Source organism: Trichoderma harzianum, assembly GCF_003025095.1.
Source record: "Trichoderma harzianum CBS 226.95 unplaced genomic scaffold M431scaffold_9, whole genome shotgun sequence".
Taxonomy (NCBI): Eukaryota; Fungi; Ascomycota; class Sordariomycetes; order Hypocreales; family Hypocreaceae; genus Trichoderma; species Trichoderma harzianum.
The window spans coordinates 185,612-207,955 of NW_020209257.1; the positions used below are offsets into that span (position 1 = coordinate 185,612).

General features: G+C 50.5%; 7 protein-coding genes across 7 annotated transcripts; 3 read left to right on the forward strand and 4 right to left on the reverse strand.

The window, feature by feature from the left end:
• Nucleotides 1-5,336: 5,336 nt before the first annotated feature.
• Nucleotides 5,337-6,187, forward strand: M431DRAFT_119523 (hypothetical protein; the record flags this gene model as incomplete). Its single annotated transcript, XM_024912075.1, has 3 exons — nucleotides 5,337-5,484; nucleotides 5,628-5,693; nucleotides 5,733-6,187. The coding sequence occupies 3 exons, from the start codon at nucleotides 5,337-5,339 to the stop codon at nucleotides 6,185-6,187; spliced, it is 669 nt and encodes a 222-aa protein (XP_024772234.1).
• A 119-nt stretch (nucleotides 6,188-6,306) lies between these two features.
• M431DRAFT_509829 (hypothetical protein) lies at nucleotides 6,307-9,033 on the reverse strand. Its single transcript, XM_024919368.1, has one exon. It carries the CDS (start codon nucleotides 8,951-8,953, stop codon nucleotides 6,635-6,637), a length of 2,319 nt encoding a protein of 772 aa, XP_024772235.1. The 5' UTR covers nucleotides 8,954-9,033; the 3' UTR covers nucleotides 6,307-6,634.
• A 129-nt stretch (nucleotides 9,034-9,162) lies between these two features.
• Nucleotides 9,163-10,942, reverse strand: M431DRAFT_509830 (hypothetical protein). Its single transcript, XM_024919369.1, has one exon. The coding sequence runs from the start codon at nucleotides 10,911-10,913 to the stop codon at nucleotides 9,468-9,470; it is 1,446 nt and encodes a 481-aa protein (XP_024772236.1). The 5' UTR covers nucleotides 10,914-10,942; the 3' UTR covers nucleotides 9,163-9,467.
• Nucleotides 10,943-13,747: 2,805 nt separating this feature from the next.
• Nucleotides 13,748-14,182, reverse strand: M431DRAFT_90259 (hypothetical protein; the record flags this gene model as incomplete). Its single annotated transcript, XM_024924130.1, has 1 exon — nucleotides 13,748-14,182. One exon carries the CDS (start codon nucleotides 14,180-14,182, stop codon nucleotides 13,748-13,750), a length of 435 nt encoding a protein of 144 aa, XP_024772237.1.
• A 468-nt stretch (nucleotides 14,183-14,650) lies between these two features.
• Nucleotides 14,651-15,150, forward strand: M431DRAFT_496889 (hypothetical protein; the record flags this gene model as incomplete). The annotated part of the gene is made up of 3 exons (XM_024917537.1): nucleotides 14,651-14,728; nucleotides 14,799-15,052; nucleotides 15,117-15,150. The coding sequence occupies 3 exons, from the start codon at nucleotides 14,651-14,653 to the stop codon at nucleotides 15,148-15,150; spliced, it is 366 nt and encodes a 121-aa protein (XP_024772238.1).
• Nucleotides 15,151-15,373: 223 nt separating this feature from the next.
• On the reverse strand, nucleotides 15,374-16,375 carry M431DRAFT_90442 (hypothetical protein; the record flags this gene model as incomplete). The annotated part of the gene is made up of 1 exon (XM_024924148.1): nucleotides 15,374-16,375. One exon carries the CDS (start codon nucleotides 16,373-16,375, stop codon nucleotides 15,374-15,376), a length of 1,002 nt encoding a protein of 333 aa, XP_024772239.1.
• A 377-nt stretch (nucleotides 16,376-16,752) lies between these two features.
• Nucleotides 16,753-17,655, forward strand: M431DRAFT_483710 (hypothetical protein; the record flags this gene model as incomplete). Its single annotated transcript, XM_024916142.1, has 1 exon — nucleotides 16,753-17,655. The coding sequence occupies one exon, from the start codon at nucleotides 16,753-16,755 to the stop codon at nucleotides 17,653-17,655; it is 903 nt and encodes a 300-aa protein (XP_024772240.1).
• Between the last annotated feature and the right edge of the window lie 4,689 nt (nucleotides 17,656-22,344).

A 22,344-nucleotide genomic window follows, 5' to 3' on the forward strand; every position in this document is an offset into this window, starting at 1 on the left:
TGGAATTTTCTTGTCTATATTCATAATACCCCAACTTCTCAAGGAGAAACGTTTTCTCCTTCTTTTGACTACGTTTCCTTGACTTTGTTCTTGAGTTGGTGTGATTTGGCTTGGCTGGGATGGAAATGGGGCTGGTTTTGGGGCAGTCTGCAAGGCTTTAATTACCTGTCGGGACCTGTAATGAACTGTGGATCAACTGAAAGGGCCAGGGTTTTCTGTATCAATAGAGTTAGAATCAACGAGAAACCGTTTCTCGATTTCCTTACATTAAAATCCATTACCGAATGCCGAGACTTGTTGTGGGTTGACTTAAAAACGCCTCTTTTCGAGCACCCCGAATGCGCTCTAATTTAGTCGCCTTGAGCAGAGTTTGACCTAACCGTTGAGCAAAATCGAGCAATTGGATCATTAGATAATCAGCTCGAATGAACCTTGAACAGCTGTACAGTCACGTCGTCTGGTGGTATTCTTCCTGTTAGATTACGTTAGGAAAGACAGGGCCCTCGCGTATCTGTACGTGAATAGAAGCGGAAGTTGAACGTAGGCAGCTCAAAAACGACACAAACAACCTGAACAGTCGCCGGGAAACGCCCGATCGCGAGCGTACATCCCTTTTGCAGCGATCTGGCACCAAGAGAAGCATCGGGAACGCCTCAACGGCTCGGCGGGTCCCTCCAGTTTTGGAACGGGGGGTGTGAGCCACTTACATAGCGACAACAGGATTGCCCATGATGCTGCCTTAGTTCTCTTTGCTCTAGTAGGTCCAATTCCCATTGATGGATCCTTTTTTTTTTTTTTTACGCCGCCCCCCCTCCCCTAGGATCAGGACCCCCGGCAAGCTGCAGTTGCAACAGTCTTGCGATGGATGATGATTATTTTTCGCTCAATCTTTCTTCTTCCCCCCTTGCCCCCTAGACCCCAGTTCCCGGGAGGGGGGAGGCCAACTTGACCGTTGAGATGGGCCTAAGCAGAGTGACTTGTTCGTTATCCCATCCCAAATCCTTCCAAGCCACTTCACCCCCCCTGCCCTGTCCGAACATTGATTTGCAACGGCTAGTGGACAAGTAGGCAATTATTACGAGTTACATACGCCTTTGTTGGTTGTCGTCGTCTTTCCCCCCTCGTCTTCACACTCCTCGCACTCCCTCTCTGCCCCCCATCCATCCTTGTTTCCGGGCTGGTGGGAAGAAGGGAGGGGGGTTCTTTGAGCGGGCATCATAGGTTTCTGTTTATTCAAGACTTTTGGGGTCGAGAGCGTGTTTCTATGGGTATTTAGGAATGGATCTCTGGTGGCTAGTCAGCTGAGAAGGGGGTGCGATGGGGCCGGGCCCAAAGGGGGCACGAGGGTGATCTGGGCGACGGCGGTTTACCGAGGTTATGTGGAAAGAGAAGAACTCTGAGTCGGAGAAAAGAAGAAGGAAGAACAAGGTGCGTAGTTTGGATCACAGCAAAAGCGCAAGATAGGCGGACCAGAACAGAAGAGATGAGCAGCGAAAAAAACAAATAGTGAGGTGTAAAAACCGGGAATTCCTTGTGGTTACTCGTATAGGCAAAGCAACCAGCCGCGGCGTCTTGGCTTACCCAGCAGTGAAGTGATTGACACTTGCCAATCTCCGGCCGAAAAGCTGCAAGAAGCCGACTACGATGTGGTTATGTAAGTAGGCAGGCATGTTACTCGTACAGTCATACAAGGTGTGTGTTGCGTTGGATCCCTGGAGAATACATGCAGTAGATACGATGCAGTAGAGGGCGCGGCGGTCGGCATGAGGCGCTCCGGGACGTTTTCCTCCCCCTCTCTCTTATTACAAAACGGTTTTCCTTCAAAGAGCCATTTTTCCGATTCCATCTGCCGGACGACGGGATCCTCTTCCCGCCAGCCACCGCAGTGGGCATTTCTCTAAATACAAAACCAGTCTATTAAAAACGATGAAGTAAAGGTGCTTGAGTCGTGAAAACAAGGTCGAGTCAAACGGTCAAGAAACGGGGGGGCCAGCGAGAGAGGAGACGCTCTCCATCAAGATTCCGGGCCCAGCTTGCGATGGATCATCAATATCGCAACACACACACCCTCCGAAGGGGCGTCGACGCAGTAATCCCGAAAATTTTCGGGCGCACGTCCCGAAGCCTTGCGCTCAGCCCTTGGGAGATCCGTTGCCGATGGTGGGGCGCGGCGTGTGATTGGCCCGCGGGCTTGTTACTGGGATATCCGGGACCAACAAGTAATAATGTAATAATAATACATACTCGTATGTGCATTGCTTAGCAGGAGAGGAGTATGCAATAATGCTACTGCGGCTGTCATGTACGATTACTGTAGTGTGCTGCTGCAGGTGTAGGTATTAGGGAGTTGCAGTGCTTGGCAATATTGACTTAATGCCCGAGTAAACGGTACTACGGAGTATATCATTCATTATACCATCATAGAAGCAGAATGACAAGGAGACGAGAGAACTAGAACAATTAGAGAGCGGATACGAGACGATCCGACACGACCACGACCACGACACGAACCACCCACCCCTAAACAAGATGCCCACAGATCCATACCCATCCATGCCATCCATACCCATCTCGCTCTGGTTTCTACAATCAGCCGCCCCCCGCCCTAAACCACGAACAGCAGCTGGCCGCCGGACGCTGCCAAATCGCCCTCTAACCGTTTTCTTTCAAAATCTCGGTCATCACATCACGCACACACACACACAGAAAAAAGTGACCGATGAATTTGTGCATGAGAGAGACAGAAACAGGGAAAGAGAGAGCGTGAGAAGAGAGAGAAAAGATTACGATGCACCCCCCCCCCACATCCCTTTTCACCCCTCCTCCCTTTTCACCCCTCCTCCCCTTACTCTTATGTACGCCCTCTCTCTCTCTCTCAACTTTTTGCCCATTCAGCATGTCTCTCCCCATGTCCTTGGCAGAGCAATCTAAGTGGCACAAGTCCGAGAGAGCGGTTCCGTCGAGGAACGCAGCTGAACCCTTGTAACCCGCTCGTGAACTCTTCCCACCTCCCACCCTCTGAATTGAACCCGGGATTCTCTCTTCTTCGAGTACGAGTATCTACTGTAAATTGGGTATTTTGTTCGATTGCCCCTATAACCCCAGCGTCTTACTGCACTGCAAGCGCACTGATTAATGTTCTAGCCTTTCTCTGCCCTGGTTTACACCCCCTGCTGATGCGACTCACTGTCTATTTTCTAATTTTTTTTTCGTTTCTCTTTATTAAAACAAATCCCACAGCGACCGACTCCTTGTTTGTTTCAAGAGCCCCCGCATGCACGCATCCCAAGAAGGATCTCATTGCACATGCACAGCCTTAGTAGCATGCACTGTTTCCCAGGGTACATTTTTAGCTTGCTCGCCATCGATTCGGCGTTCGTTTCCAAACAGAGCCAGCTAGAAACAAGCCAGTCAGCCAACAACAATACCAAGAACAACCAGGGGGTGGCCACCCCAGACACCAGACCCAGACCAGGACCAGACCAGACATGAGCAAAAACAAGAGAAAGAGAAACAAGAGACACAGAGAGAAAATAAGGGCCAGCCATGGACCAGTATGTAGCCCTCCCGCGTGACAAATTGCCAAACACTCTACACACCTACACTATCCCGACGTACTACTCGTACTAAGGTGCATGTACAGTAGTCTATCGTAGAGTAGTTTTCTCCTTACACGCCTCCTCCCTGCGTTTCGTTGGCCCTTAGCCTTTTAGCCTTGTACCAACGTCCTGAACGTTGGAGATATTGCCATAGCTCTTGGGGCGGACGGCTGTCAGCCTCTGACGCCGAGAATTATAGTCTAAATCAGAGCCCAACGCGAGAATACTAGGGGAAGAGCGAAGAAAAAAAAATAGAGAGGAAAAAAAAAAGAGCTGCACGATGCTGATTGCAGTCCCTGCTTTCGAGGCTAGCAGAGCTCCAGGGCCGGGCGCTGGTCCCAGCAGGTCAGTCAGTTGCTCAGCAAGAGAGAACAGATGGAACCTTGACACTTGTTTCAATTGTTCGCCGATGGGGTTCAACAAGAATTGATGCTTCATGGCCTGTGCTTGTGCCTGTGCCTGGGCCTGTATCTATGAGCACCCGTGCATACTTGCCGTACTCAAACATACTGCACTCATCCCAACTCCACCCCTCGCCCTTGTCCTCATTCAATTCATCCATTCTTCCTCTCCTGTCTCGGCCTCTCTTTTGTTCCTTGTCCCGCCTCTTCTCTGTTTCTTTGCCAGGGGTCCCAGGAATCCGGAGCTGCGGCCACGCATCCGCACATGCTGGCCCTTCGGTGGCGAAACGGCCTAAACCGCTGCTGCATCTTCGCTTATCTAATCGCGCCCTCTCGGCAGCCGGTAATTGGATCTCCGGGTGTCGCGTGTAACATAGCGTGTAGCACGTAAGATTGAAGACGGGAGGGCAAAAGCTAGCCCGCTCGTGTGTCTGTCTGTCCGTTTTTTAGGTACCTGGAAAGTACCTTTTGTTTCAAGCTGCAGCGGATTTTCGCAGCAAAAACACATGAGCGTTACAAATTCACCATGGAGACAGGGCTTGTGAAGCTCTAAATCAACGGGCTGCCAGGTTTTTGCTATACGTGTACCCGTAGGCGCTATACGTTAGTGCTGTAGTGGCTACTAGGGTGCCTACCTGAATACATCGACGCCCAGCTGTCACATGTGTGTGTTAGTATTTTGAGCCCGGAGATTCAACCTCGGCGGGTCACTCTTTGTCCTTTGCAACCACATGGATTCTTTTTTATACATGTAGGTAATGTACTTTAACAGATGCCGATGCCCAGCTGTTGCTTCTGTTGTGTATCATCTGGACTCTGGGATATAGCTTAGTACCTTGATTCGGCAGAGTTACCTAGTAGGTACCTAGTAGTCATCAATGGATAAAGATTCAATGCTACTTCCTTTGAGCGCATCATTTTGCATCATGGGGTCTACTTGGTTGCTTTGTGCAACAGACAGTTGGAAAGTCCGAATTAAAAGATAACAATGTTCAACATATAGTAGTCAGGTCCGACCGCGAGATCAACATACCGAGACTGGCCTTGTATCAATTCTCCCTACCTTAGTACTTCGTTGCCTTTTTTACTCCTCCATCACAATCTTCTCTCAACCAAAACCAGCGGTGCTCTCCCCGAGGCGGCCATCATCAACAGCAATACCTTAGCTTTCTCACCAATGGCAGATTCAGATGAGGTTCCCGAACCATGCATGTCAGAAAATAACTGGCTCATGGGTTTGCCGATACCAGACACAGACAGCGAAAGGCCAATGGATGTCGGGTCACCCAATTTCGTGCCGCAGCCTCAAACACCGCCCAACCTGATCACTCAGAAGATGATCGATAAATGGCAATCTTCTAGAAATCGGCCCGCATTCGCTCGTTTGTTGAACTCTGATAAACTCCCCCAATACCCTGGCTTTTTGTCCTCGTACCTTGGCTTCTCCAAAGTGCAGCACCTTTACTATTTTGCCGATTTTATTGGTAAGATTTAGCAAATCTATGGTGTGACTTCTCATTCCGATCACATCCTGTCATCATCAGATGGCAGAGGAACACACAAATCTTATGCTTGTCTCCCCTCTCATATAACCATGTCACAGGCGCTGGCTAATCATCTATTGTAGCCCCGCGTGTAATATGGCCACTAATCACCCTCGACAATAGTCGCAAGCTTGAAGGGAACACTCAACGTATATCCCCCCCTAGACCCATACTCTAGGATCAGTTAGCTGCTATGAGGGCGGATCACTGGTTGAAAGCATTTTTGGACAACGGTAGAACCGACGAGGTTCTAGTATGGGGGTCAATATTAGGGTATCCCAACTTTGGAGTACAAAATCACGCCAATCACGCCAACCTATTCCAGCTTGATTCAGTTCTCACTGCAATTGCTTGCATGTACAAGTTGATCAAGGCCAACCCTTCCAGATTCAGAGAGCCGACAGAGGGTTTGGAAAACGAGTGTGTATGGGGCATCCATCACGAAGACTGGCAACGCGCCCACGCAGTCATCACTTTCGTCAAATATCGCAGAGCATTCTTCAGGCACTGCCCTGAGGGCGGTCCAGGTAAATACTGGAATACTAGGTTAAGAAAAGCAAGATGTTACGCTTATGCTACGCCGGACGTCATCGCTTCCGTGGCCGCAAGGCAAGGGAATGTGGTCGGCAACGGAGCAGGATGAGTTGGTAGGTAGCATGGTTTATAAGTTTGGGTGCGGGGATGACGACAGGGGAACAAGGATACAAAACTTAATCGGATAGAAGCAGTATAAGGGAGGATGGAGGAAGTGTTGAATAAACTCAGATTGGTATTGGTTAGCAGAGAAGACTGTATTACTTTTAATTGAATTCCCTGGCTTTCATTCAAGTCGTCTTGCGACCTCTCGTTGGACTTGATGGCTCTATTTCGAATGGAGTGTGGCAGCCAAGTTGTTGTGAGAAAAGGCCATTGTATGCTCATATCAATATACAAAATCAAACAAAAGATTGCCTTCTTCTCCACTCAATCTCTTCCAACAGTAAGAGAAAAAAAAAGTTCTATATGCCATCTCTCTAACAAAACTTTTTACTAATGTTACAGCTGATATAGGTCCCGCTAGTATTACAACAACACCCATCGACCGAAGCTCTCACGAGCGCTCAACATAGCCCGACTTGGCCACGCTGTTGGCAAACAGCTCGCGGCACCGGACTTTGCTCTCCAGCCTCGCGCACAGCAGAAACGCGCCGCTCAGCTTCCGGTGCAAGCTGTACGTTTCCTCGGGCGGCGGCGCCAACCGTTCGTTTAGCATGACTGGGATGAGCGCCCTGACTCGCTCGGTAATGGTCTGGTCCTTGAAGTCGTAGACCTCGGGGGCTGATTCTAGGAATGGCTCTGCTAGAGTGAGGACTGATTGGATGTGTGCGTCAAGCATCGTCCTGCTCTCGTGGCCTGTCAGGTATCCTAGGCCTTCGGAGAACTTCTTTACGCCTGCTCGATCGGACCGGGATGCGCACTCGAGGAGCTGCACGTACTGCGAAATAAACTCCTCGGGGAACTCTCGCGAGGCGCCAAAGTCGAGAAGCTCTAGCTTGTTGGTGCCGGCGTTGTAGAGGAAGTTTGTCCAGTTGGGGTCTGTCTGCATAAACTTGAACTCTGTAATCTCCCTCAGGCACAGCCGCAGGATCTGCGTGCCGATCCAATCGCGCTGCTCCTGCGTAAACGACGTGACGCGAGTGACACCAATGCCGTCGAGAAAGTCCATGGTCAAGACTTGCTTGCCAGATGCCTCCAGATGGACATTTGGCGCTTCGAAAACGCCTTCCTCACCCTGGAGCAGTTCCTTGTACCGCTTCGCACACTCTGCCTCGCGAGTGTAATCACATTCCCAACCGAGTTCCAGTCTGGCGTTGTCAATCGTCTTGTTCAGGTAGAGGCCCTTGGGAAGCAGCTTTGTGGCCGTGAGCAAGATGCCGAGATTGTCCAGATCAGAGTTGATGGAATCGGCCACGCCAGGGAATTGGATCTTGACGGCTACTCGCTTGCCGTTTGACTTGAGCACGGCTCTGTGAACCTGGCCGATCGAGGCAGCCGCAATGGGCTTCTCTTCAAACTCGCTGAACAGGTCTCGCCAGTCAGATCCAAGATTGCTGATCAAAACACGGTCCCGCTGCCACGCCGGCATGTAGTCAGCTCGGTCTTGAACCCGCTGGAGCACCTCCTGAAGAGGGGCTGGCATTGTTTTTGAGTCCTGAAAGCTCATCATTTGTCCCAGCTTCAGAGCAGCACCTCTCATTTGAGAGAGCTTTGTTACCAATCTCTCCATGTTACCCCCACTGAGTAATACAGACCCTTCACCACCACCTCCAAAGGCTCTGCTTACGCTCTCCGTCACAGCTCCGCCGAACAGTCCAGCAGCTAGACCGCCATAGTTGAGGATACGACTGAATCGGGTAGCGGGTACTTTGGATTCTCGAAGCTGATAGGTAGGTATATTCACGGGCGGTGCTTCGGGGATGGCCGCTGCTTTCACAGCTTCGACTATTTCTTCATCTACCTTTTTCGTGCTAGACGGAGGTTCTTCTGCGATTGTAAGAGGGCTTGATGAAGTCTCTGGTGAAGTTTCTGGTGTATTTTCCTGCACAGGCTCTGGTGGAGCCTTTGTAATATCTTCTGGTGCAGTCTCTGGCGCAGTTTCTGTAATAGCCTCTGGTACAACCTGAGGTTCCGGTGGCGGTGTACTTGTTGACTCCGGTGTTGTGGTTTCTATAGACTCTGATTGCTGTACATCCTGCTGAGCTTTTTCATCTACAGCGTCAACAATCCTGGTCTCAACCTCAGCAGCAATTGAAGGAGTGACATCCTCCATAACAGGAGGTGGTCGCGGCCAGTATCGTAGAGGATGCTCCTTCGCAGCACTACTAGCAGCCTCTTTACGGCTATCTGGCTTTCCACGTTGCTTGCGTAATGAGTCAAGAATCTGAGAGCCTCGCGCAGTGTGAAAGATGTTGACGTCAATCCCCTGAGGTACGTCCAACTCCTCCTTGATCTGGTCCTGGTTCTGAGCCGGGGAGATATTCGCAGACGCATTCTCTATTGTTTGTCGTACGGAATCATTTCCGGATATTGAAGTTTTGAAGATTGGCTGCTCGTGGAGCTTAAAGTCTCCCGGCTTTGGCGCCTCGGAAACCGGCGCAGATGAAGCCGCAGACTCGGAGCTCTTCTCGCCAACATCCTCAACATCCACAGCCTCCTTTCCCACAGCTTCACCTCCATCAGTCGGCTCCTTTTGCTCCGGAGTTTCCGTTTGTACTGGACCAGCAGCCTTACTCCTCAACACAGACGCAACGCTGGACGTCCTGCTATAGACGTCGAGCTGCCGGCCGCGAAGAGCGACATGCTTTGATGCGACAGACCGAGAGGCATTGAGCACCGCCGCAAGGTCAATCGCAAAGTTCACAAAACCCATGTGAACTAAGCAGCCGCGGATTCACCGAAACAAAAAAGCAGAGTCTTGGAAAAGCTTCTGTTCTGCGGATTCGAGATTCGTATGATAGAGTTGCAGATCGGAAAAGGCCGCCAAGTTTTAGTTGGATGTCGTTAAAATATGCAGTTAAGCGGGGCGACGGAACTGCATGTCACCAAAGCGCACCATGGATTCTAATTTGAGAGTGGGCTCTGCGCGCTTGGGAATGCGATCTAAAGTAGATTACCAATAGATGATAAAGTGAAATTAATATCGATATACGAATAAATGAATATCTGCATAATCGATTCCTTATGAATTCCTCGACTCTCTCTATAGTTCCCTTCTGGTCAACAAATTTGATGTATAAATTTTCATGTGACTGTTCCTCGTCACGACGCCTTGCTAATCCAGTTTCCAAAACACCACCGATATCCTTATATCGCTCTCTCCAGAATAAAACATGTATAGGTAAAATGAATAATGTTGCAACAATTCCGAAACGAAAACAGCCACATTAATTTGATTTGGGGGGCACTCTGCTGACGCTCCTCAAAAGCGAGCCTTTGGGTTTCCTTGGTGTTGCTTGTCCAAAGGAATCGGCTGCTTTGCCTCTCAGCGGGGTCGCCATCTTGTTCCATAGTCGTTGGGCGGCCGGTGTCAAGCCTCCCGATACTCTCGGGCCACTGGTGAATCTCGGTGTCTCCATCTGACTGGCCTTGCCCGTGAACCCTCTCCGCTGAGACTCGCTCTTGGACTTGGAAATTCGCTCCACCATTCGCTCGTGGAGGAGCTCTCGCTCCCTCTGATCTTGAATCTTGAAAGGGTTTGTCGCATCCCCGGGTCCTAGATTGATAGGTGCAGGCATCTTGATGGATGCGTCGTCGTCACCGTCTTCGTCATCGACAAAGGCGTACCCATTCACTCGCGGGGTTTCACCACCGCCCACAATGCTAGAGTCGAGATCTTGCTGTCGTGGCTTTCCAGCAATAGCATCGCGTACTGACGACATGGTTGGGGATGGAGGTCGCTGTGGCACATGAGGTTGCGGCATCCTCGTATTCTCATAGCTAATCGATCTTGGCGCCATGCGAGACTGCTCCTCCGCGCTCTCGGCAATCGTCTTAACCCCGTCTTCGAGGCCCTCTGGCTCAAACATGAGGCCATTCCGTGGGGCTGCCTTCCATGAGTCCGGTCGTGCAGGCCGCTCTTCGACATCCCTGATGGCCAACAAATCTCTCTTAAATCCATCGTCAACAAGACTCCGCGTCTGTTCCAGTCTGTCGGTGACCTCTTTCTGTTTAATCATCTGCTTCGAAGGAAGCTTATTTCCGCGCCAGAGCCAGGCGTATTTATCGGCCCTCTTCTGGTTTTGCTTGTCGATTAGTTTGTAGAAGCTCTCATTATCTTCACTAGTGTAGGTGGCCTGAAATGTGGACAAGCTCAAGTTGAGATCCAGCCCCGGTTTGGCCTGCGCGACGCTTATTGCCACGGACGCTGGTGTATCGCCAACATAGCTAGTGGGAGTGCTGTTGCCATTTGTGATGTTGATTGATGAAGAGGCTCTTGTGGGTTTCCGACCAGGGGTCATAACGTGTCGAAGTCTCCGGCTGGCGCTTGATATCCAGGCAGCATCTTTCGACTCCATCGCATCCAAATACTCCTGCTGAATCTGCGTCTCTAAAAGGCCGGGAAAGAAATCCCTGGCGATAATCTGTGATAGCGCCTCTGTGTACGTATCCTCATCCAGCACTTTCTTGGGCCTCTTGATCTTTTTTGCTGGCGGCGGAGGCGGCATCAGATCTGTGTCGGTCCTCTTACGCACCAGGGCGTTTGAGGCCCCAGCCGCAGACTCCATGGCGGGCCGTGTCAAGACCAAACTTGCGGTTAGTTTTAGTCTGTGCCGTATGTTTGATGGCTGTGTCTCCTTGGAGGTTGGATCTGTTGATGTGAAACTGGCCATTGATTATGACAAAGAGGTGTTGTTTGTTGATGTGCAAGTAGGAGAGTTTGGGCCGTTCAGTTGTCGAAATGAGTGACAAGGGTAGAGTCGCCATGTGAAAAGTACCGTGCCAACTGGCAGTACTCCGGACTACTGCCGCCACGCCAGCAAGGCCCTTGTCACTCGCCCCCACGAGCCGCCACATGTACATGTACGGGTACATGCATCTATCCGACCGCAGCACGCACCAACACACACATGGGCGCCATCCGGGCTTTGTTACAGTACCTATGCGCAATGCAATGGACGGCGGAAAGCCACAGGCTGGCCTTAGGGCTGGCTAGGCCGCTGGAACATGGACGCCTCCGACATCCACAGGGCACATGGCAGCGGCAAATAGCACAACCTGGTAGGCCCTACAGGGGGCCGGCAGCCTATTGAGGAGCCTCTGGAGCAGCCTAGAGAAGCCTAGACGGGCATCTGCACTTGGCCTTCTCCTCATTCGGACCTTGTTAGGACCTTGTTAGCCCAATCCAGAACCCACTCTGCATCCCCAGTTCTTTATCGATTCCAGGTTTTGGGCTCTCTTTGCGAAAAGTCCAAACCTCTCACTTGCTCCTCCAGACGCTGCGCCTGTGACGTTGACCGGCCGAGGACAAAGAGCCCGTCTTTCTTGTATAGATTTCCCATTGTGCATTCTCCCATCTCCGAATCCTGCGAATTCCCCTTGCGACGGTCTGGCGCACGCGATATCACGGCCCTAGGCTTCCTCCCAATATCTCCGCGTGCTCCAGTCCAACCTATAATCACCCCTCTTCACCATGTCGCAAACGGCTGTCGAGTTCAAGAACCAGGGAAACAAGGCGTTCTCCCATGGGGATTATCCTACAGCAATTACCTTTTACAGCAAGGCCATCGACGCAGATGCCTCCGAGCCCACGTTTTTCACCAACAGAGCCCAAGTGTGTAAACCCGACTTCGCTCCGGCTCGGTCTTTATACCCCAGGCTGCAGCTTGACTAACTGGCGTGTGACTAGGCATACATCAAGACAGAAGCATACGGATATGCCATTGCCGATGCCACCAAGGCCCTCGAGATCAACCCGAAGCTGGTCAAGGTAAAAGATTCTCGCAGTCGCATTATACAAGAGTTTGGGAACTGAATCAAGATTTTTCCACATGTAGGCATACTTCCGCCGAGGCCTCGCCCGCACTGCGATTCTAAAACCCAAGGATGCGATTGAAGACTTCAAGGAGTGTGTCCGGCTGGACCCCAACAACAAGGATGCGCGACTCAAGCTGGAGGAATGCAAGAAGATTGTGCGCCAGCTTGCTTTCTTCGCTGCCATCGAAGTTGGCGATGAGCCATCGGCTGCGGAGGGGCTTGATCTGGACTCCATGGTCGTGGAGGATGGCTATGACGGAGCAAAGCTCGGAAGCGAGATGACCCAGGAATTTATCGACGACATGATTGAGAGATTCAAGAATGGCAAGCTCCTTGCGAAGAAATACGTCTACCAGATCATCATTGCCGTTAAGAAACTTGTATACGACGAGCCCACCATGGTGGAGGTGGAAGTTCCCGAGGGAGTCGAGCTGACTGTCTGTGGTGATACCCACGGTAGGCAAAACATATTGTGGCATAGCTGTTATTGGTTATTTATTGCATGGTGCTGACTTATTCCCGAATCTAGGCCAATACTTTGACCTCATGGAATTGTTCCGACGAAACGGTGTTCCATCGGATAAGCACTGGTACCTGTTCAACGGCGATTTCGTCGACAGGGGTTCTTGGTCCACCGAGATTGCGTTATTACTGTACGCCTACAAGTGGCTACGACCCAACAACTTCTTCCTGAACCGAGGAAATCACGAGACAGATGACATGAACAAGGTCTACGGCTTTGAGGGAGAATGCAAAGCCAAGTACAACGAGAGGTAAATTTGGATTTTGGACTCTGGCACCAATACGGTCAACATTTACTGACACCCACAACAGGATTTTCAGGCTATTCTCCGAGAGTTTCTCAGCATTGGCCCTGGCCACATTAATTGGATCCAAGTACTTGGTTCTCCACGGCGGTCTATTCTCCGATGATAAGGTTACATTGGACGACATTCGCAAGCTGAACCGACATAGCCAGCGCCAGCCTGGTCAGTCAGGTCTGATGATGGAGATGCTATGGACCGATCCTCAAGACGAACCCGGCCGAGGACCTAGCAAGCGAGGAGTCGGCATGCAATTCGGCCCCGATGTCACCAAGAGGTTCTGCGAGAACAACGGTCTGGAGGCCGTCATCCGAAGTCACGAAGTGCGCATGGATGGCTACGAAGTGCAGCACGATGGCAAATGCATTACCGGTATGTCTCATGTTGATTGGACTAGCTTCTATCGCCGCAGAAAAACTAACGATTGATGATCCTTTAGTCTTCTCTGCTCCGAGATATTGTGACTCGACTGAGAACAGGGGCGCTTACATCAACATCGGACCTGATTATAAGCTTCGGTACGAGCAGTTTGATGCGGTACCGCACCCGAACATTCGGCCAATGGTGAGTCTCCCTCCCTCTTATCCCTCTTCCCTTTGCTACTTCAGGAGCTGGCTCTAACATGATAACATAGGCCTATGCTCAAAGCTCTCTGATGTCGTCCCTCATGTAAGGTATTAGGTCGATCCAAAGAGAGGCGATGAAGGGCTTCTAGGAACCTGGGGAGTATATAAACCCGTAGCCTCCAGGTATCCGAAGGGGTATCAAAAAACAGTAAAAAGCTCTAAAATATGGCCATGTAAGAGGCAGCACTTAGATATACCCCTTTGTAGATCAGGTATTTTAGGTTATGCAGCATCAATGCCTCAATTGTTCCACAGTCGATCCTGTCCATGGCTTCCAACCATTGCGCCAAGCCAGTCAGAGCACTGCTTGATTCGTAGGAGAGACTCGATGCCTTCATCACTGGTGCCTTTCCAGGCAGTAAGCGCCGCGGCAAAGGAGCCGAGATCTTCTCGGGGCACTCGAACCCAGCATTCTGATCCCTCGACTTTGAGCATATCGAGAGGAATTGCAGTTCCAGTTAATCCAAGGAACTGGCGTAAAGCAGCCGTACAGTAAGATTTGACCTGGAGATTGTCGAGCTCAACAGCAGCATCGGGAGGGTTCGTCAGAAGTTCCAGATGGACGTATGAGAAGGGTGGTGATTTGATGATGCATGTGAGCAGTTCATGCGTTTTGTGAAGTCTTGTCTTCTCCAGTATTGACCGCTCGGCCTCTGAATTTGTGTCTTGGCTCATTTTTTTAAGATAATTTGAGTGGGAGGGTGTAAGTTGTTAGAGTTGGGAGTGGTGTCTAGATGGTAGCTCTTGGTAGGTGAAAATCTAAATTGCGTTTGTTGCATGATCTGGGTTAGATGCATCGATTGTAGTGCAGTCTGGTGAATCTTTGGAATCATAGAAACACCTAAAAGCGAGAGAACGGGATGCACCGATCCTTGAATTGAAGATTTATTGAAATGAAACTATAAACCAAATAGATGAAATAGATAATATATAAATGTACCATTTCGCATAGATCCTCTTGCTTGTCAAAATGCTGCAGACAGCTCCAACTCAAGGTACAGTACGTACTCTATGCCTCGGAAGCAATTCCGCACTAGCGCTCCTCCAGCGCCTTTCCGCCAAAATGACCCATTGATAGATTCCATCTTCAATCTTCAGCCTTGCCAATTCATCCAACAAACCTCCCTCCCTCTACCGCGCAGCATGTCCAGCTTCGTCACCCCCGGCCAGCAGCGCTACCTGCGCGCCTGCATGGTCTGCTCCATCGTCATGACATACAGCGTCCGTCTCTTCTCTTCTCTTCTCTCCCCCAAGAAACGCGAGCCACTGCTGACCTCCCAAATCTTTACAGCGCTTCCGCGACGAAGGATGCCCCAACTGCGAAGAATTCCTGCACCTCATCGGCTCGCAGGACCAGATCGAAAGCTGCACGTCGCAGGTCTTTGAGGGCTTGATAACGCTGGCCAACCCGGCCAAGTCGTGGGTCGCAAAGTGGCAGCGCTTGGACGGATATGTGCCCGGCGTGTACGCGATCAAGGTCTCGGGACAGCTTCCCGACGAGATTAGGTCTTCTTTGGAGGATGAGTATAGGATACAATACATTCCGTACGTTTTGGAAGGATTTCTTTTTTCGTTTCGGTGAGATTGAGAGACTGACTTGATGATACAGGAGGGATGGCACGCAGACCGAGGCCGATGCTTAAACGAGTATGGAAGTTCACACAATGATTTGGCGTACAACAGAGGCGAATACGGCGTTTTGGTGATGGAATCAAACATGGGAGGACCAAAGATTAATATATAAATTGTTGTTAGGTCATTATGGTATCTATGGAAACGCAACATGCTACAAAATACATCCGTTCCCATATGCAATCTATACGCTATATCAAACCCCCAAAACGCCGTCCCAACCCGTGGTTTATTTTAATGATTTCTCTGCTTTTTACCCCCAGGCATCCCAAACCCGACCGAGCCACTGGGTCTCTTCCTCTCCATCTCTTCCTTCATGATCCTCTCGGCCTCGCTCATTTTCTTGGGCTGTTGGAATACGGAGCCCTTCTTCGACCCCGAAGCCAACGCGTTCTTCTTCGCCTGGGCAAAGACATTCTTCGTCTGTGGCTTTTCGCCAAACTTCAGAGACACCCCGCCAAAACCCGCTTTATTCGCGACCGGCTTTGGTTCCTCTCTTGACGCGGCGGCATCTGTCCCCTCGTTCTTTTCGGCATCTTTTGATCCTTCAGGCTTATCTTCTGTAGTTTTGGGCTCCTGCTCTGGCTTAGGCTTCGCGCCAAACGACAGTTTTATTTTCTCGCCATCTTGTCTTTTGAGTTCCCTGTCTTCTGACTCCTCTTCGCCTTCTCCCTCGCGCTTTCCGGCGCTCTGCTGTGCTCGTTTGATCTGTTCTCGAATCATACGCTGCTCGATTTCTTCATCGCCCTGATCCTGAGCTTCCTTCCTCCTCAGTGCCTCTTGTCGTCGAAGAGCGTCGGGCGAATTGTCAATCCAGCTAATGTGAAGACCCTTTTCCGTCTCTTCCACCCGACATAAGCCTTCTTTCCCTAGATATTTGGCGAATTCGGTCAACGACGGCCATTTCGTCGCGTTCATGTGAATGTGCTCTTTGTTGGCGATGTACTCCTGGTAGAACTGGTTGATCTGGACTTGCTTCTCTCCATGAGCCGTCTTGAGCAGCGACAGAAAGTCTTTCAAGAACTCGTCGCTGTACTGGTTGATGAACTTTTTCGGATCCTCGCCGACGACGAGCATTTGTCGCACGTGGCTTTCGGACTGGGTGTGCATCTTGAATCCATTGGCATCGCGACACTGCTTTTCGCAGACTTGGCAGTACCATCTCAGGCGCTGAAGTCCTTTTGACTTGAGCTTGTTGCTCAAGTGCTTGGTTGAGCCAACCTCTGCTTTAGGCATATTGCTCTTTCTTTGTTGTAAAGAAGTGTTCTTCTGATATCAAATCCGACTGCGGCGATGGTCAAAGCTACAACGTGAGGGCGAATAATATGGATGTGAAATGTGACGTTTTGTTATGGAGATGGCAGTTCAAGGTGTTGCCGGGCTCAGCCTTGCATGGGCAACGAAATCTTATCTTATCGCCACACTATCTACTTGCCGAGGTTTCTCCAGAGACATTACCTCAGCCTTATTTCTCTTGGGTGTCAACATTTATTGTTACTGCATCAACGCCACTCCATCTATTTCTCTCTTCGCAGTCTCCTTCTTCCAGACTATTCAGCCGCTGTTTCGCGTCCTTCACCTCGCAACTACGATACCCAACACCACAACTCAAAATGTCTGAGCGTAAAGTTCTTCAGAAGTACTACCCCCCGGATTTCGATCCCAATGATATCAGCCGCCGCCGAGGACCCAAACCCACAGGGCCGAGAATCCAAACCGTCCGACTCATGGCTCCCTTTTCCATGAAGTGTTTGAGCTGTGGCGAATACATATACAAAGGACGCAAGTTCAACTCTCGCAAGGAAATCAGACCAGATGAGAAATATCTCGGCATCCAGATCCTCTTCTTCCACATCAAGTGCACAAGATGCAGCGCCGAGATTACCTTTCGCACGGACCCGCGCAATACAGACTACGCGATGGTCAAAGGCGCCATGCGCTCATTCGAACCCTGGAGGAATCGAGAACTAGCTGAAGAGTCGGTAGAGGAAAGACTGGACAGGCTGGAGCGAGAGGAAGCTGAAGCGGCGGGCGAGGAAGAGAAGAACGCAATGGAGGATCTCGAGGCCAAGAATGCCGACGCCCGACGCGAAATGGCTGCGGCCGATGCCCTTGATGAAATTCGACAGCGAAACGCAAGGATACATCGATCCGAAAAAGAAGGGACGGATTATGCAGACACTATAATTCGTGCTGAGGACTCGGAGCGGGAACGACAGGATAGAGAAGACGAAGAAGCTGCCAAAAGAGCGTTTGCGGCAGCGGCAAAACGACAGGGCAATTCTGCCCCGGATGGTCCTAGCGACTTGGAAGAAACAGCCGCTGAAAGTGCCGAGTTTTCAGCATCAAGGGATGGTGACATCGACACGGAGAAAGCTGCGCCCTCGCTAGAGACTAGCACAGCATCATCATCCATGCCGCCCCCACCGCCGCCGACATCTTTCAAGAGAGTGGTGAAGAAAAAGAAGGATCATTCTGCGTTGCTTGGTATAAAAAAGAAGCCCTCTTTGGTGTAATGGCTAGGAAAGAAGGATGTGAGGGATGCGTTTCAAGCGTCGAACCTTGAATATTCCGAAACATGAGGAAAATTCGATTACTCCTGATTTATCATATGGCGTTTATACATGGATGGTGTTAATACCAGGCGGGAATGGGTTCATTAATGAATAATAATATTGTACACATCACACATGGTCACTTGGCTTCATATCAAATGAGAGCGAAACAGCTGGTAATGTTTGAATAAAGATTGCCATGGGATTGGAATCGTCTCAATTCGTGTATGCATCGTCGATTGCTATTATCATTATCATGTACTGTGGCTTTTCAGCCTGATATAGCCCCCTCGCCCTTCCAACTGTCCCAATGTCCCAAGTATGTACTGCGCCAAAGGAATCCGAGTTCCCAGCCAATTAATATCCTGCCATAAAAATCCCCCCAAACGCCGTGCGTGTATCATATAGTCGTAAAATCAATAATAAATAGAAACGAGCGACAAGTTAGCGAGTGGCACCAAGTCGGCTCGTTTTCGATGTGACGCAAGAGTTGCTTTTGCCGTAGTGTAGATGCGTGATCGGTAAAAAGGAGTTGCATTGTCTCTATTGCAGGCATTCCAATCTTGGATTCGCCATGTCGACGGCGTTATTCCGTACTAGACTGTCCCGAAATTCATTTTTCAAGTCCCGTCCAGATTACCAATGTAGTTGCCATAATGGCACACTACTGGGAAAAAGAGAAGCACCGCTAAAGCTAAACATGCGCAATTTCAAGCAGCGAGTTTTCGCTTTTGGACACCCGCAGAAATGCAAGATGGTTACATCGCAGGCGCTGTACCGTTGGTCATGGATGTGCCAACTGATGATCGGCCCGAAGAGCCGGAACTTGTGGGTGACAGGGCAGCTCCAAAGGCCTGCATTTGGCGTTTTGTGTGGTCGTGGATGAAGCGAGAGTAGCTGGAGATGCTCTGCGGGGGAGGAGGAGAGTTTGTGGGCATGGAAACGGAATAAGCGTCTTGTCTGCCGGGCATCATGGCGTTTGGTTTGGTGTTGTAAGAATTTGGGTTGTGTTGAAGTGTGGTGTTATATAGATGTCGAGGGTGGTGTGATTTATCCTCCAACTGCTGATGAGAGAGTACGTAGATGTGGTTGGTGGTGATACAATGGAAGTTGTCAGCGAGGAGGCGAGAATATTAAGTAGTTGTGTTATTGAGTCTGTCAACAGAAGATGTTGGATGGGCTGATTAAGGATGACGTATTGAAGTAGAGGTGCAAGGCAAGAGCTAGGTAAGGCTGTGGAAATCAACAGATACTGTCGTGGCGAGCCTGGAATAGAAAAGGTGCGGATCTCAGGGTCTTTTATAAATGTGCAAGACAGAATCCAGGACCCTCCACCACACCCAATGATCATTTCCCCTCATTCAAACCTCGACATGCATACATTCAAGGGGATCAGACTAGGAGAACTAACTTGCTAGTCTAGGGTCCTCTCGACGTCGACCTCTTCCTTCACCCCTCCGATGGCTCGACCGACTGCATACCACATACCAAGCACACGAACAATTACTCACAGGACACCCTCAAAGACCCTCACCTGGGCCATCCTGTCCGCCCCAGCCAAACGAGCTGATCGGCAGTGGGCGAATCAACCGACGGTAGCGCAGGTGAAAATGGCGTATCACTACATACTTAGCACGGCGAACAAGGCCTGTTCCCTGCTGGGCGCTGCTCTTTGGCCACCTCTTGCACGGTGATAATCGCCTCCAGCGCCTCTTCGGTGCTAGAACGCTCCACCACCGCTCACCCACCGCTCCGCACAAGCTCGACACCCTTTTTGGGGTCCGGCCGGCTGCTGTTCGCTCAGGGTCCTGCGAGGCCCACGCCACCACAATCATAGTGGGCCGGCCTAGCGAAGATGGAGATTGTCCAGGGATGTGCCGATGCTCTTCCAAGTTCTGGAGGCGATACGTATGAGCAGGTGAAACGGTGGGCAGCAGACTGGAGAAAACGGTCCAAGTTTTGCCTGCCAGAGTCCCTGCTGATCGGAAATCGTCATGCTCGTCACACGCGTGTCATACCGTCCCTCTCTGGCCTTTTTTCAAATGCTTCTTCTGGAGCAGATAGACTACAGCTCATCCAAGTACCGTGGACGCGATACTGTGGGCACCCCATCTGCCAGGAGTTAGGAATTACGGGGCTTCAAGCCAGCATCATTGCTTGACGTGTGTTCTTTGTTGCCCAGAAAGCTCTGGCTTGTTTGGAGGCAACTGCGTCAATGGGCACGCTACTCTCCTCCAAAGCGCCCGTTGCATCAGATGAATGCATGCGCCCGCCCTCTTAGGCCATGTCTTGGACAGGGCGAAATGTTCGAGACCCTTTTCTTGTGTCACACAATTGCACGCCATGCTGCAAGCTTGGGGATATCGACTCTAGTCTCTAGTCCTCTGTCCATTATTCAGCATTGGCAGATGCCGGAAACCGGGGCTTCCGGACATCATATCTCTGCTATTGGCCAGAGATTTCGAATCAATTTCAATGCATAGCTAGCGTATCCGTTGTACATGCAAATCTCTCCAAGAATGAGGAAACGCGGGCAGATTAATCTCTCCAAAGCTCCAAAAGGGAAGATACGCGGGCAGGCCAGATCAACACCCCTGCCAGTTGGGCCATCAATTGAGAGGGTTATTCTCCATTTCCTCACGGGCCCGGCTTCGAGAAAGAGCGAGCTACGATTCCTCGCTCCAATTAGGTTATGGAGTTTGTGTGCCTGGACCGTGTTACTCTCACCCACGCATTTTTGAGGTCCGTTTATTCAATGATGCGGCATCCTAGCAGTTGTTCGGTCCTAATCGAGATATGAGCTCAACGGTTGATCAAACTAGGCCCTACCAAGCCTACCTTGCCTACGAAGCAGATATGCACGTTGTGGCTTTCAACCTCAAACGTATTCAACGTGGCCTCCATCGAGATCAAACAGCGCCCCTTCGTTCAACATCCACTTATTGCGAAGAGAAAATATTCTTCACTACTGGAGAACGACGGCAGAAGCCCAGATCCGCCTGCCCCCATCCGATTCCCCCCTCTCGCCTCTCCAGACGCCTTCCAGTCTGAATGAAGTCACAATGCCCAAGGAGGGAAACAGTACGGCCAAGGCTTCTACAGCAGCGTTAGCCATACTGTAGGGGTTGACGCATTACAGTAGCTGATACACTACGTCGAATCAGCAAAAAACCTGGCTGGAATACCCAATTGAAAGCCGCTGTGTGTGATGTCACCCGTTACCCCACTGCGAAAACGGCGATGCTCCCAATCTGAAAACGTTGCTCAATCTGGGCCAACGTTTTCGCCGCCTCCGTCACGGGGGTCCACATCACGTTCCTCTACGCCATTACGGTGCGTGGATCGACTCTCATGTTATCCAAAGCTGTTCATGATCGTCATGCGGTGGCCTTGACGGTTCAGCGAGTAAATCTGCCCCAATCTAGTGCTACTATACGTCTCGTACGGAGCACTGCGCGGTTTATCATTGGCTTCTCCTACGACCAAGCTTCAAGGTCCCTGCGTCACACGCCGGTGATCGACATTCAGAGTCTTCGACATGCTTCTCTCCGCAAGCGAACCAAGCTTTTGCTAAACCATCACATCATTTCCCCCAGAGCTTGATGGAGCCAGCCTCAATGCTTTTCTTTTGCGTTTCCTCTTGAGACTAAACACGCTGCACGGCACCATCCGTGAAGGTCAACTCTGTCGGTGGACTTTCTAGTGGATCAAGACATAGGCAAAGGCCAACCAGCGTTGCTCGATCCCTCGAATCCATGTGTCTTCGTCGAGATCTTGAGTGGCCATAACCGCCAGTTTAATTTCTATGATCCACCTACGCCACCTAGCCTTTTCTCTTCTCCTTAGTTACACCTCGGTGGGAGCAACTCTGGGTGAACTAGAATCCCTTGCTTGCATCAAGCATGTATTGCTCTGCAACTATAGGCGATGATCCCGGCCTTCAACAGTCGCCGCAACTTCTGGCCCCTGTCGTGCGAGAAGGCTAGCATCACTCCGTCACCACTAGATGCAAACTCTACAAAGACCTCAGTGACACTTGGAACCATCATCATTTCTGTATCTTATCCAAGTTGAACAATTGTGACCAAGTTCGTGTATTGCGTGAGCAGCTCAAAGAAGGGAGGCCATTCACAGAAAGATAGCAACCTGCAAATGCCATGTGGGGTACGATGAGCGAAGACAATGTCCTTCACGTCATACCAGCCTGAGCCAGATTATGACGTTTGTACGACTTGATATTTGCCTCCATTCAAGACATCTCTGAGTATCGTCCAAGGCAACAACACAAGCATTTCTCGAAGAGCAGCTTCAATGCCAAAAAGAACAATACACGTCGACGGTCATCAAAGTTATGATGAAACTAGCGCGGCTAACTACATGCCTGTCGTTTATGAGGACCGCTAGAGCTGCATCAGACTCGCACGGAGCATTACATCCTCGACTGTGACGAAGTGGCAAAGTACTAATCATGTCGGTTTGCAGATTTCATCGTGATACCAAGATTCACGCTTACCCACTGGCCTCCTTTTCCTTTTCTCATACTCTTGGGACAGGTCTCTCTTGGAACTTCTAGCGAACTAGTCAGCAATTTGTCGAACGAGCTTCGATCCCGCATCGGTGGCAGTTCAACAAGTCGGCCCTCATGCAGAC

Excerpts from the sequence above, each read along its gene's own strand:
- M431DRAFT_509829 (XM_024919368.1), bottom strand. The coding sequence starts at position 8,953 with ATGGGTTTTGTGAACTTTGCGATTGACCTTGCGGCGGTGCTCAATGCC.
- M431DRAFT_509830 (XM_024919369.1), bottom strand. The coding sequence starts at position 10,913 with ATGGCCAGTTTCACATCAACAGATCCAACCTCCAAGGAGACACAGCCA.